Source organism: Bos javanicus, chromosome 5, assembly GCF_032452875.1.
Source record: "Bos javanicus breed banteng chromosome 5, ARS-OSU_banteng_1.0, whole genome shotgun sequence".
Taxonomy (NCBI): domain Eukaryota; kingdom Metazoa; phylum Chordata; class Mammalia; order Artiodactyla; family Bovidae; genus Bos; species Bos javanicus.
This window is the reverse complement of record NC_083872.1, coordinates 59,813,169-59,828,047: the sequence shown is the minus strand read 5'-3', so window position 1 is coordinate 59,828,047 and position 14,879 is coordinate 59,813,169. Positions and strand designations below refer to the sequence as shown.

Below are 14,879 nucleotides of genomic sequence, written 5' to 3'. Positions count from 1 at the left end.
GAAAAAAGTCAAATAAATAACCTAACTCTACACCTAAAGCAACTAGAAAAGGAAGAAATGAAGAACCCCAGGGTTAGTAGAAGGAAAGAAATCTTAAAAATTAGAGCAGAAATAAATGCAAAAGAAACAAAAGAGACCATAGCAAAAATCAACAAAACCAAAAGCTGGTTCTTTGAAAGGATAAATAAAATTGACAAACCATTAGCCAGACTCATCAAGAAACAAAGGGAGAAAAATCAAATCAACAAAATTAGAAATGAAAATGGAGAGATCACAACAGACAACACAGAAATACAAAGGATCATAAGAGACTACTATCAACAATTATATGCCAATAAAATGGACAACGTGGAAGAAATGGACAAATTCTTAGAAAAGTACAACTTTCCAAAACTGGACCAGGAAGAAATAGAAAATCTTAACAGACCCATCACAAGCATGGAAATTGAAACTGTAATCAAAAATCTTCCAGCAAACAAAAGCCCCGGTCCAGACGGCTTCACAGCTGAATTCTACCAAAAATTTAGAGAAGAGCTAACACCTATCCTGCTCAAACTCTTCCAGAAAATTGCAGAGGAAGGTAAACTTCCAAACTCATTCTATGAGGCCACCATCACCCTAATACCAAAACCTGACAAAGATCCCACAAAAAAAGAAAACTACAGGCCAATATCACTGATGAACATAGATGCAAAAATCCTTAACAAAATTCTAGCAATCAGAATCCAACAACACATTAAAAAGATCATACACCATGATCAAGTGGGCTTTATCCCAGGGATGCAAGGATTCTTCAATATCTGCAAATCAATCAATGTAATACACCACACTAACAAATTGAAAAATAAAAACCATATGATTATCTCAATAGATGCAGAGAAAGCCTTTGACAAAATTCAACATCCATTTATGATAAAAACTCTCCAGAAAGCAGGAATAGAAGGAACATACCTCAACATAATAAAAGCTATATATGACAAACCCACTGCAAACATTATCCTCAATGGTGAAAAATTGAAAGCATTTCCTCTAAAGTCAGGAACAAGACAAGGGTGCCCACTTTCACCATTACTATTCAACATAGTTTTGGAAGTTTTGGCCACAGCAATCAGAGCAGAAAAAGAAATAAAAGGAATCCAAATTGGAAAAGAAGAAGTAAAACTCTCACTATTTGCAGATGACATGATCCTCTACATAGAAAACCCTAAAGAGTCCACCAGAAAATTACTAGAAATAATCAATGACTACAGTAAAGTTGCAGGATATAAAATCAACACACAGAAATCCCTTGCATTCCTATACACTAATAATGAGAAAACAGAAAGAGAAATTAAGGAAACAATTCCATTCACCATTGCAACGGAAAGAATAAAATACTTAGGAATATATCTACCTAAAGAAACTAAAGACCTATATATAGAAAACTATAAAACACTGGTGAAAGAAATCAAAGAGGACACTAATAGATGGAGAAATATACCATGTTCATGGATTGGAAGAATCAATATAGTGAAAATGAGTATACTACCCAAAGCAATTTATAGATTCAACGCAATCCCTATCAAGCTACCAACAGTATTCTTCACAGAGCTAGAACAAATAATTTCACAATTTGTATGGAAATACAAAAAACCTCGAATAGCCAAAGCGATCTTGAGAAAGAAGAATGGAACTGGAGGAATCAACTTACCTGACTTCAGGCTCTACTACAAAGCCACAGTTATCAAGACAGTATGGTACTGGCACAAAGACAGAAATATTGATCAATGGAATAAAATAGAAAGCCCAGAGATAAATCCACGCACATATGGACACCTTATCTTTGACAAAGGAGGCAAGAATATACAATGGATTAAAGACAATCTCTTTAACAAGTGGTGCTGGGAAATCTGGTCAACCACTTGTAAAAGAATGAAACTGGACCACTTTCTAACACCATACACAAAAATAAACTCAAAATGGATTAAAGATCTAAACGTAAGACCAGAAACTATAAAACTCCTAGAGGAGAACATAGGCAAAACACTCTCCGACATACATCACAGCAGGATCCTCTATGACCCACCTCCCAGAATATTGGAAATAAAAGCAAAAATGAGCAAATGGGACCTAATTAACCTTAAAAGCTTCTGCACATCAAAGGAAACTATTAGCAAGGTGAAAAGACAGCCTTCAGAATGGGAGAAAATAATAGCAAATGAAGCAACCGACAAACAACTAATCTCAAAAATATACAAGCAACTCCTACAGCTCAACTCCAGAAAAATAAAAGACCCAATCAAAAAATGGGCCAAAGAACTAAATAGACATTTCTCCAAAAAAGACATACAGATGGCTAACAAACACATGAAAAGATGCTCAACATCACTCATTATCAGAGAAATGCAAATCAAAACCACTATGAGGTACCATTTCACACCAGTCAGAATGGCTGCGATCCAAAAGTCTACAAATAATAAATGCTGGAGAGGGTGTGGAGAAAAGGGAACCCTCTTACACTGTTGGTGGGAATGCAAACTAGTACAGCCACTATGGAGAACAGTGTGGAGATTCCTTAAAAAACTGGAAATAGAACTGCCTTATGATCCAGCAACCCCACTGCTGGGCATACACACTGAGGAAACCAGAAGGGAAAGAGACACGTGTACCCCAATGTTCATCGCAGCACTGTTTATAATAGCCAAGACGTGGAAGCAACCTAGATGTCCATCAGCAGATGAATGGATAAGAAAGCGGTGGTACATATACACAATGGAGTATTACTCAGCCATTAAAAAGAATACATTTGAATCAGTTCTAATGAGGTGGATGAAACTGGAGCCTATTATACAGAGTGAAGTAAGCCAGAAGGAAAAACATAAATACAGTATACTAACGCATATATATGGAATTTAGAAAGATGGTAACAATAACCCGGTGTACGAGACAGCAAAAGAGACACTGATGTATAGAACAGTCTTATGGACTCTGTGGGAGAGGGAGAGGGTGGGAAGATGTGGGAGAATGGCAATGAAACATGTAAAATATCATGTAGGAAACGAGTTGCCAGTCCAGGTTCGATGCATGATGCTGGATGCTTGGGGCTGGTGCACTGGGACGGCCCAGAGGGATGGTATGGGGAGGGAGGAGGGAGGAGGGTTCGGGATGGGGAACACATGTATACCTGTGGCGGATTCATTTTGATATTTGGCAAAACTAATACAATTATGTAAAGTTTAAAAATAAAATAAAATTGGAAGAATAAAAAAAAAAAGAAAAAAAATAAATAAATAAAAAATAAAAAAGCAAAAAAAAAAAAAAAAAAGAAACTGAGAAAATATTATTTTTTGAGTCTTACCTAATCATTATTTTTAAAAATTCAAAAATTAACTCCAAAAGATAACACAAGTATCTCTGTCTAGGAAAGGGCCTAGAAACTGATTATATACTTTGGTCTGTATGTTTAGGAAGTTTCTCTTGAGTCAAGTGATCTGGTTACAAAGGTTACTTTTTCATTATATAATTTGTTCAACTTTTTCCTTCTGAGGTAAATGGAAAAACCTCATAAAATTATACATCTCAGGAATCTTGTGAAATGGAGGCCTCTGAACTGTTTACCTGTACTATGTGAGTGATATTTATTGAATAAATCTACATTATTCTTGAATTACTCTTAAACAATATATGCATGTTATATTTGATTAAATAATGGAATTATTAAAATCAATTTTAATTCATGAAATTTGTAGGGAAAACCATTAAAGATATGTAAAGCTAGAAAAAAGAATGCATGGAAATAATCTTTCTTAGGGGAATAAAAAGATAGAGTTAAAAAACTGTGATATCCATGTCTTTAAAATACCTGCAGATGGTGACTGTAGCCATGAAATTAGAAGACAATTACTTATTGACAGTAAAGCTATGACAAACCTAGACTGTGTGTTAAAAAAGATGTCACTTTGCCGACAAAGGTCCATATAGTCAAAGCTATCATCTTTCCAGTAGTCATTTACTAATGTGAGAGCTGGACAATAAGGAAGGCAGAGTGCCAGAGAATTGACACTTTCCAACTATGGTGCCTGAGAAGACTCTTGAGAGCAACTTGAAAAGCAAGGAGATCAAACCAATCTTAAAGGAAATCAACCCTGAATACTCTTTGGAAGGACTAATGCTGAAGCTGAAGCTCTAATAATTTGGCCATCTATGCAAACAGCTGACTCATTGGAAAAGATGCTGATGCTGGAAAAGATTGAAGGCAGAAGGAGAAGAGGGAGACAGAGGATGAGATGGTTGGATGACATCACTGATTAAGTGAACATGAACTTAGGTAAACTCCGGGAGATGGTGAGGAACAGGGAAGCCAGGTGGGCTGCAGTCCATGGGGTCATGAAGAGTTGGACATGACTTGGTGACTAAACAACAACAAGAGATGTCTCTAGAACTTCAGTTACAATGGCTTTTGACCTATTGAATTTTTCAGTTACTGGTAAGGAATACCTCATCTCAGAATGATGTAAGCAAATAGTAAAAGAAGGGGAGGGCATTATTGTCTACAGTAGAAAATTATATGTATTACTAAAGCTAGATTTACTGGCCTATAAGTCATCATGACTCAAGAATATGCATCTCTAGGCAGTGTTTTCCTCTCATTGACATCATACTCACAATACTCTCTTTTCTTGTGCTATAGTCCTTGGGTACTCCAGAGTTCTATATTCCCAAGTTCAAGTCTAATGAAAAGAGATATCACCTTCTTGTTTGCTTAAATAAAAACTCAAGAGTTAGTTTGATTGAACCTTTCAAGATCGTGTATCAGATTTTCAGTCAATATCTTCTGAGGCCTTGATAACAAGCCTCCCATATTCTATAGTGCTAACATGTAGTCTGAGAATCAGGAAGGTGTGCTTTTCCAATGAAAGAGAAGGCAAAGAGACAATGACTGCTAAGGAGATAAAATTCAAAAAATGCCTCATATGCATCAAAATTAATAAAGGATGTAGAAAGGAAAGGATAGTGAAATGTCTTTAAAACAGATTTATTTCTTCTGACCCATGAACTTCCAGAAGTTCAAGCTGGATTTAGAAAAGGTAGACAAACCAGAGATCAAATTGCTAACATCCGTTGGATCATTGAAAAAGCAAGAGAGTTCCAGACATATGTCTACTTCTGCTTTATTGACTACAAGAAATTGTTCAAGAAATGGCAATACCAGACCACCTCACCTGCCTGCTGAGAAATCTGTATGCAGGTCAAGAAGCAACAGTTAGAACTGGACATGGAGAAACAGACTGGTTCCAAATTGGGAAAGGAGTACGTCAAGGCTGTATATTGTCACCCTGCTTATTTAACTTACAAGCAGAATATATCATATGAAATGCTGCACTGGATGAAGCACAAGATGGAATCAAGATTGCTCGGAGAAATATCCATAACCTCAGATATGCAGACTACACCACCCTTATGGCAGAAAGTGAAGAAGAACTAAAGAGCCTTTTGATGAAAGTGAAAGAGGAGAGTGAAAAAGCTGGCTTAAAACTCAACATTCAGAAAACTAAGATCATGGCAACAGGTCCCATCACTTCATGGTAAATTGATGGGGAAACAATAGAAACAGTGACAGACTTTATTTATTTCAGCTCCAAAATCACTGCCAATGGTGACTGCAGCCATGAAATTAAAAGATGCTTGCTCCTTGGGAGAAAAGTTATGACCAATCTAGATAGCATATTACAAAGCAGAGACATTACTTTGCCGACAAAGGTCCGTCTAGTCGAAGCTATGGTTTTTCCAGTAGCCATGTGTGGATGTGAGAGTTGAACTATAAAGAAAGCTGAGCCCTGAAGAATTGATATTTTTGAACTGTGGTGTTGGAGAAGACTTGTGTGAGTCCCCTGGACTGCAAGGAGACCCAACCAGTCAATCCTAAAGGAAACCAGTCCTGAATATTCACTGGAAGGACTGATGCTGAAGCTGAAACTTCAATACTTTGGCCACCTGATGCGAAGAACTGACTCCTTTGAAAAGACCCTAATGCTAGGAAAGATTGAAGGTGGGAGGAGAAGGGGACGACAGAGGATGAAATGGTTGGGTGGCGTCACTGACTCAATAGTCATGAGTTTGAGCAAGCTTTGGTTGTTGGTAATGCACATGGAAGCCTGGCTTGCTGCAGTCCAAGGGGTAGCATAGAATAGGACACGAATGAGCGACTAAACTGAACTGAGCCCATGGTCGGTGGACTGTCACGAAAATACACAGACAACTTTATACATGTTTAATTTCCTATCAAATTTTGAAATTATAAATATAAATTGACTCAGTTGATGTGGGGATACTATATGACTGAATTAACAGTCCATATATAGATTTTCTCTTTATTTACTCCCTTTTATGCTAAAGAAACTTTTTCACCCTATCCAGTTCATTCTTCAAGTTTAAACCTCCTAAATCCTGTGTTTCCTTTATCAACCAAAAGCTCATGTTTGGGAACAAGTCCTAAGTATTTAGATTTTTCTGAGAACAGGTTATGCACTCTGCCAGTACACCTGCAGGTCCCATTGCTACATCTGGCTTATGATAACGTGGGGAATGTCCTATGAATAATCGACTAAAAAATTTGAGCATGTTCTATGAATAATTTTTCTTCATATCTGCAACAAGCAGGAAGAAAATGCTGCACCATTCATGCACCTCTAAGTTAAAGTGTTATACTGAATATAAATGTGTAATTTGAAGAAAAAAATATATCAAGAGAGAGGGGACATATGTATACCTATAGCTTATTCATGTTGAGGTTTGACAGAAAACAAAATTCTGTAAAGCAATTATCCTTCAATTAAAAATAGATAAAATATATAGTAGTATAGTATTTAAGATAATGAATTTATCATTTACAAATGTTGTTACCATTGGCAAGTTTCTTAAATTCTCTATGCCCCAATTTTTTCATTTTTATAATAGAAATAATAATAATACCCCAATTGCAGTGTTGTGAGGTATAAGGGAGGTATACTTTGTAAAACACTCAGGACAATGCCTGGCATAGATTAGGTGCCAAACGTATATTTGATCTAATTATTATTATTTACTCTTTTTTAAAATTTTATTTTATTTTTAAACTTTACATAATTGTATTAGTTTTGCCAAACATCAAAATGAATCCATCACAGGTATACATGTGCTCCCCATCCTGAACCCTCCTCCCTCCTCCCTCCCCATACCATCCCTCCAGGTCGTCCCAGTGCACCAGCCCCAAGCATCCAGTATCATGCATTGAACCTGGACTGGCATCTTGTTTCAACAGTATACTAACGCATATATATGGAATTTAGAAATATGATAACAATAACCCTGTGTATGAGACAGCAAAAGTGACGCTGATGTATGGAACAGTCTTATGGACTCTGTGGGAGAGGGAGAGGGTGGGAAGATTTGGGAGAATGGCATTGAAACATGTAAAATATCATGTATTTACTCTCTTTTAAGGAGAGGTAGCTCAGAGTGAAGATCTATAGTACATTTTCAGAATGGTTAGTTGTCTAACTATATAAAAATATCTGAAAAGAACAAGGTCTGTAGGGGTAATATCAAGCAGTTTGGAGAAGGAATATAAATTTGAATATCTCAAGTGAGTTAATAATAAAAGAAATAAAAATAAACATCTGAAGCACCATAAATATGGAAAGAAAACTTAGGACCCAAAGAAAGTTAAACAGTGTCATAAAATATGTAATAGGAAGAAAATATGTAGTTATGGAGATGAAGATTTCATAAATAAGTGGTTATTGATTTGAGACTTGAAGAACTTGGATTAATTAGATGAAGAGAATAGTTATAAGAACAACACAGTTATTGGAGAGGGAGATTCTAGGGAGATAAAGCAGCATGTGCATTGTCTGCATGGTGAGATGATAGTCAAGAAACTGAAAGAAAGTCATTGAAATTAGAACACAGAGAGCATGGAGCTAGATGAGGTCTGTGAGAGCAAAAAGGAGCTCAATCTTTTTTGGCTATGTTCTTCATGTTAGTCTCTATTCTAAAACTTATGAGCCTACTGTATGCACTCAGACATGGTTATGGTTTACTGAAATTTTTAATTTGCAACTATCACCATGACTATAGTTTGGAACATACTGAATAAGGTCAGTCCTTCCTAGTGGATGTGTTGTTGTTCAGTCCTAAGATGTTGTCTGACTCTTTTGCAATCCCATGGACTATAGCCTTCCAGGCTTCTCTGTCCATGATTTCCCAGGAAAGAATACTGGAGTGGGTTGCCTTGCCCTTCTCTAGGGAATCTTCCTGACCCAGGGAATGAATCCACATCTTGGTGGGCAGATTATTTACCATTGAGCCACCAGAAAGGTCAATTAAAGGTCAAAATGATGACAGTTTGGACTATGGCAGGAAAAATGAGAAGTGAAGGATTTTCATATGTTTCCTGTGTGTAATTGCCATTATTTTGTGACAGATTGAATATAGTGACAAAGAAAGCTGTGTTACAAGAACAGTCCTAAGACTCCTGTCTTCCATACAGAATGGGTGGTGTAGTAGTTTGTGCTAAGATATAGAATGGAAACTTTTGACATATTTTTCAGGGAGGTTCACTTATAAGTTTGCTTTGGGCACATCCAGTTGAGATACCTTGAATTTCTGAGCAAGATATCAACTAGAAACTTGATTTCAAATTTTAAATTGGTTCTGTGGGGTGTCAGTGGTTAGTGCATTGATATTAAGATGAAACAAAGGCATATTTTAAATTCCATTGGACCATATATAATATTAGAGACTACATATTATCAGCCAGCTTCAGAAGTTGTTCTTTGTGTTCTTATTGATCATTTACTGGAGATGACTAAATATGATTTTTTCAGGACAGAATAGGCTTAAAAATAACTGTCTTCAAAAGCTTTACAGGAGATTTTTTGCTAATAAACTTTTACCAAAAAGACACACTTCAAATATGTCTAATACTTGTTCTTCCTCTGTTGTTTTTCCGTTGCTTTGAAATGGCAGCTTCTTCCAATACTGATGTTTCCTTATGTGTGCTCTCAGAATGCAAACATCTCCTAAGAAGTAAATTTTGACTTTAATATTTCTAGTGTGCATTAGAAGCTTTTTTATTACTGTAACTGGAAATTTTCAAAGTAGTAGTGAAAGAAGACCTCTGAACATAAAGTGAATAAGTTATGTGTACATATTTTATGAATTTATAAATCAATATATTAATTATAAAGGAGATTACCAGTTTGCCATTAATAAGGTGCTCCATATTTTTGCTAAATTTTCATACTTGGAAAATAATGAGATGATAAATGATTCCATTCAAATTTCTACATAAGCCAGGGTATAACATATACCCTGGATATAACATATAACATAACAATGCTATGTGTGTCACTGGCTTTCACATAAAAAAATCAAATATTTGTAACAGAATGCTCAATTCTTTAGGAACACAACTATGAAATGGCTTTACTTTTTCTAATAACTGTTTAATTTTGCTCTTTTGATTCTCCCTTTTGTTTCCCTGAACTAGTTCTGTCACTTATATAAATAAATAACTTGCAGATTTTTTAAATTATTGAAATATAGTGAATTTGAAAAAGTTTATCATATTTTAAATTCAGAACTCAGCCAATACACAACAGCTTCTAGACCCTGTGTGGTCTGGTGAATTGGTAAGTTAGGAATGAGAGAGAGGAAAAGGGCAAATGTCCTTACTGGGTGAGGCCCAGGCAGCTATAGGATGTAATATACAACGTGGTTCAATTGTTGATGTACAAGGCTATTAGGTTTCCATTTTTCTGGTTCTTCCATATTTTCCATCAAAACTTTGTAGTTTTCCTTATATATATATATTAGCATATTTTGTAAATTTATACATAAGTGGGTTATTTTGTCAAGTATTCTTTATTCGTTTCTAACTCTGCTTTTTAAAGATTCCTACAGTGAACCTCAATTCAAAGGATAGCAGTAATTGTATAAGAAGCAGCCCTCACATTTATGTTCCTATATCCACACCCCACCCCACCCAAGCTCCAGGGGATACAACCAATGCCTGTTGTTAACATTTAGTTATCTGAAGCTCCTCTCAGATGGAAGTTGTTCAGCTGCCCCAGATGCTACATCTCAGCAAGCTTCAGAGTGGAGACTTTTATCCAGTTTTTCCTTTTAATAGGCCTTCCAGTTTCTACAGTAATTCTCTTTGAGGCACTCTTAACACCCTCCTGCCCTGAATATGATTTCATATGCTTGCAGCTCTCCCTTCCTATCTACTCTGAGAGATAGAAAGAAAATCTCCTTGAGAACCCACAGTTTTGTAAGTGCAACATTTCCAACTTGCTTCACCCTCCTCAGTCTGCCACACATAAGGGTGGATACATGGAGGTGCCTGGGGTGATTTTCTATGTTTTTAATAAATGCAATTATTTTTGACTCATTTGCTGTCTTATTTAGAATTTAAAGTGCCTCTTTACTTCAGCTTTGGCCACTTCTGAAATGGCTTAATGAGTAAACAAAGCTCCACTGCACTCATGTCACATATTTAAAACAATATGCAGCAAATGTAATATTACATTTAATGCTTTAAAAATGCTTTAATATCTGAAAAGCATAGAGTAATAAAGGTGATATCAGGATTTTATCATTTTGGAGGTACGCGGAGGTACTAACTACTGAAAATTTCTTGTACTTAACCAGAAACATGTTGGGCCTTGGAAGAGACATCAAGTAGTCTTAACATGAGAGAGCTGTGTGGGGCATGTCTCCTAGAAGCATGCAATGGAAAGCATCTCAATGGTGTCCGCAACTCTCTATTACTTAAACTCAAGATCTGTTCACAACTTTTTCCTTGCATACATTATATAAAAGGCATTTTTGATGTTTCTGTTTCGGAGCCTCTCATAATTCTACTAAACCAAGAGTCAGTATTGATATTTCTCTCATGGTATATGAAGAAAAGACTCTTTAAACGTTTACATATGGAGGAGCTGCTGTGAAGCTCCAGAACAAAATGTCACATAAGTTTAGTAAAGAGATTTCTTTTATCTCTCTTCCAGGATATCATGCTTATTCTGGAATCCAGAAATTTGGAGGAGGAAAATATCCAGAAAATACTTCTGGCAGATACATGGGTTTCTAAATAGTTTGGTAATAAACAGGTTTAGATCATTTGTCTGTGAGTGCTCCATAGTGTTGTTCTTTGAAAGGCTTCCTTCACTTCCTTGTTCCTCAAGGTGTAGATAACTGGATTCAGAGCAGGCGTGACCACTGTGTACATGAGTGCAGTTGCCTTGTCTGTTTCTGGAGTGTGTGCTGTCTTTGGTTGGAGGTAAGTGAACAAGGCAGTACCATAGAAGAGAGAAACAACCAGGATATGAGATGAGCAAGTGGAGAAAGCTTTGCTTCTGCCAGTGGCTGAAGGGATTCTCAGGATGGTCACCAGAATGCGCACATAGGAGCACAGAATGAGGAGACAGGGGGTCATGATAAAGAGCACAGAGATAGCAAACATCACAATTTCATTGTGGGAGGTATCAACACAAGCTAGTTCCACTACAGGCATGATGTCACAAAAAAAGTGCTGGATCCTTCCTGTTCCACAGAAGGGCAGAGTGAAGATCCATGTGGTCTGGGCTGATTCTACCATGACCCCAGTGGTCCAAGATGCTGCAGCCAATTTCAAACACACACCAGGGCCCATCAGGAGAGAGTAATGCAGAGGGTGGCAAATAGCTACAAAGCGGTCATAAGCCATGGCTGCTAGCAGGCAGCATTCTGTCAGTCCCAAGATGCTAAATACATACATCTGAGCTGCACAGCGTGCCACGCTTATGATCTTGGTCTCCACAAGCAAGTGCACCAGCATCTGAGGCACCACACTAGTGATATAGCACATCTCCAGAAAGGAGAGGTTAACCAGGAAGAAATACATGGGAGTGTGCAAGGAAGGGGTGCCCCAGATCAAGCCAATGATGAGAAGATTTCCTCCCATGGTAAACAAGTATATGGTTAAGAACACAAAGAAGAGCACAGGTTGTAACTCTGCTAGAGAGGAAAATGCTACAAATGTGAAGTGGGTGCAGAGGGACTGGTTTCCACTCATTATAGGCTCAGAGCTAGACATCTGTGGAGAGAGCAGAGGGTGCAGAAGTAACACCTAAAAGCATCCAGCTACCTAGCATAGGTCTCTGTGGAAATTTCTAGGGTCAGCGGTCTGACATGAGAACCTACACACTTGTATTCTGTTTGCTAAAAGTTTTGAAATGATTAGCAAGATTCCCTGGAGGAGGACATGGCAACCCACTCCAGTATTTTTGGCTGCAGAAATCCATGGACAGAGGAGCCTGGTGGGCTACAGTTCATACGATTGCAAGGAGTCCGACATACTGGAGCAACTTAACATGCATGCATGAACCCAACATAATGGATGGAATATTTCTTCCTGACTTTGAGTTCCGGATTTTCATAGAAGTTTAGAGAAAACGATGACTTTAAATTACATCCTCTATTGTTTGTATTTACCTTGTTGTTATCCTAATCATATAACCAGGCCGTTAGGTGTGTAATATATATTAAAGCCTTCTAAATGTAAAAGTGTTAGCCACTTCAGTTGTGTCGGACTCTTTGCGACCCCATGGACTGTAGCCCACCAAGTTCCTCTGTCCATGGAATTCTCCAGGTAAGAAGATGAACTGGTTGCCATTCCATTCTCCAGAGGATCTTCCCCACCCCTGTACCTGGGTCTCCTGCATTGCAGGCAAAATCTTTACCATTAAGTGTAAAGGAGTCACATAAAACTTAAGTGTAAATTATAAAGGTGCTATGTTCTGGTCTTCTGAATTCCACAATTTTCCCTTAAATTTACAATTAAGGGTTTGAAAGGGTGAATGTTTCTAGGCATTTGTCTATTCATTTTATTACATATTTTAGTCATTTTTTATTTGAATATGATAAAATCATAATTGGCAGCTAAAATCCATGGAAATCAAAACCACCAGAATGTCCTTTCTATATCCTCAGTATAATTTTACAGAAATTTGAATGGGAGAACATACCAAGAACCACAAGAAAAACTTCCCTTTCCTTGTCAGTCTTCTAGACTCCTGATAATTCCGAATTATAGTATGGTTATAGAACTGGAAGTATTTCTACTCTGACTAGAGACCATAGGGATTGCATCCAGTGCACAATTTAATTCATCCCAAGAGGAATTTGTTCAATAACAGTGATGAACATTCAATGTAAATTTGGTTTTCATTATTTGAATACATTTCCCAGAGGTAATCTATTGCTGTTAGTTACATCACTTAAATTTCAATGGGTAAAACCCAGTATTTCTAATGGATTTACACCAGGGACTTCAAACAATTATTGAATTATATGGGTATTTTCCATATTAATTTTCGTTAAGTTTCTCAGATGCACAGTGACTGCTCATGTCTTTTTTGATATCAATAGAACCAGCACAAAGTAGACTCTGTAGACCAATGGATAGTATTTACTTTAACAGACATTCAAAATTCTGCAGTAATTCTCTTTGAAGTACCCTCAACACCTTCATTTTATTTTGATATGCTTATAGCCCTCCTTTCCCATATTGTGTGAGCTATAGAAGGAAAACCTACTTTGGAGCCCACAGTTTTGTAGTGAAAAGTGTGAAAGTCAAAGTTGCTCAGTCATGACAGACTCTTTGTAAACCTTGTCCATGCCAGAATACTGGAGTGAATAGCCTTTCCCTTTCCAAAGGATCTTCCTGACCCTGGAATTGACCCAGGGTCTACAACATTGCAGGCGGATTCTTTACCCACTGAGCTATCAGGGATGCCAATGCAATGTTTCTACTGGCCTTGCATCCTCCTTTCTCTGCCATACTTACAGGTAGGTACATGGAGGTGGCTGAGGGAAGTTCCAAATCATGTGTGTGTGTGTGTGTGTGTGTGTGTGTGTGTGGTGTTAGTTCCTCAGTCGTGTCTGTGACCCTATGAACTGTAGCTTGCCAGGCTCTTCTCTCCATGAAATTCTCCAGGCAAGAATACTGGAATGGGTTGCTATCCCTTCTCCAAGGGATCTTCCCCTCTGAGGAATTGAACCTGGGTCTCGTGCACTTCAGGCAGATTTTTTACCATCTGAGCCACCAGGCAAGTCCTCCTAACTTTTTAGTAACCCAACTATTATTGACTCATTTGCTGTCTTCTTTAGAATTTAAAGAGCCTCCTTCCTTCACCTTTGGTCTATTCTGAAATGGATAAACAAGCAAAGCAAGCTCCACTCCATGCATGTCACATGTTTAAAACAAATAGTTGCAATGCATATGGTATCAACTTTATCACATGTTTTAAAAAATGCTTTTATACCTTAAAAAGCATACAGTGATAAATGTGATATCAGGTGTTATCATTTTGATGATCCATGCAGATAAAATGTGATATCAGGTTTTATCATTTTGATGGTCTGTGGAGATAGTGATTCATGAAGATTTCTGCTACTTAAAATTAGTTTGAACCTTGGAAGTGACGTCACATAGTCTTAACACAAGGGAGTGGTGCTGGGCATGTCTCCAAGAAGCAGGCATATACTGAGAGCATCTCATTGGTATTCACAACTTTCTGTTACTTAAACTAAAGTTCTGAACACATCTTTTCCTTCTGTATATTATACAATAGAGCATTATTTGAGATGCTGTTTTCGAGTCTCTCACATTCTTCCAAACCAACCTTCAGTACTGATATGTCTCTTGTGATGTGTGTGGAAATTAGTCTTTTAAAGTGTGAACTATGGGAGGAGCTGCTTTGAAACTCAAGCATTAAAATGGCACACAAGTTTGGGAAAGAGATTTCTTTCATCTGCTTTTCTGGGAATTCAGGCTTCTTCTGGAATCCAGGAGAATTGGTGCTTCAGAATAT

General features: G+C 37.3%; 1 protein-coding gene across 1 annotated transcript; it reads right to left on the bottom strand.

Annotated features, from left to right (window-relative positions):
* Positions 1-11,039: 11,039 nt before the first annotated feature.
* LOC133248913 (olfactory receptor 10C1-like) lies at positions 11,040-12,121 on the bottom strand. The gene has a single exon (XM_061419186.1). The coding sequence runs from the start codon at positions 12,098-12,100 to the stop codon at positions 11,138-11,140; it is 963 nt and encodes a 320-aa protein (XP_061275170.1). The 5' UTR covers positions 12,101-12,121; the 3' UTR covers positions 11,040-11,137.
* Between the last annotated feature and the right edge of the window lie 2,758 nt (positions 12,122-14,879).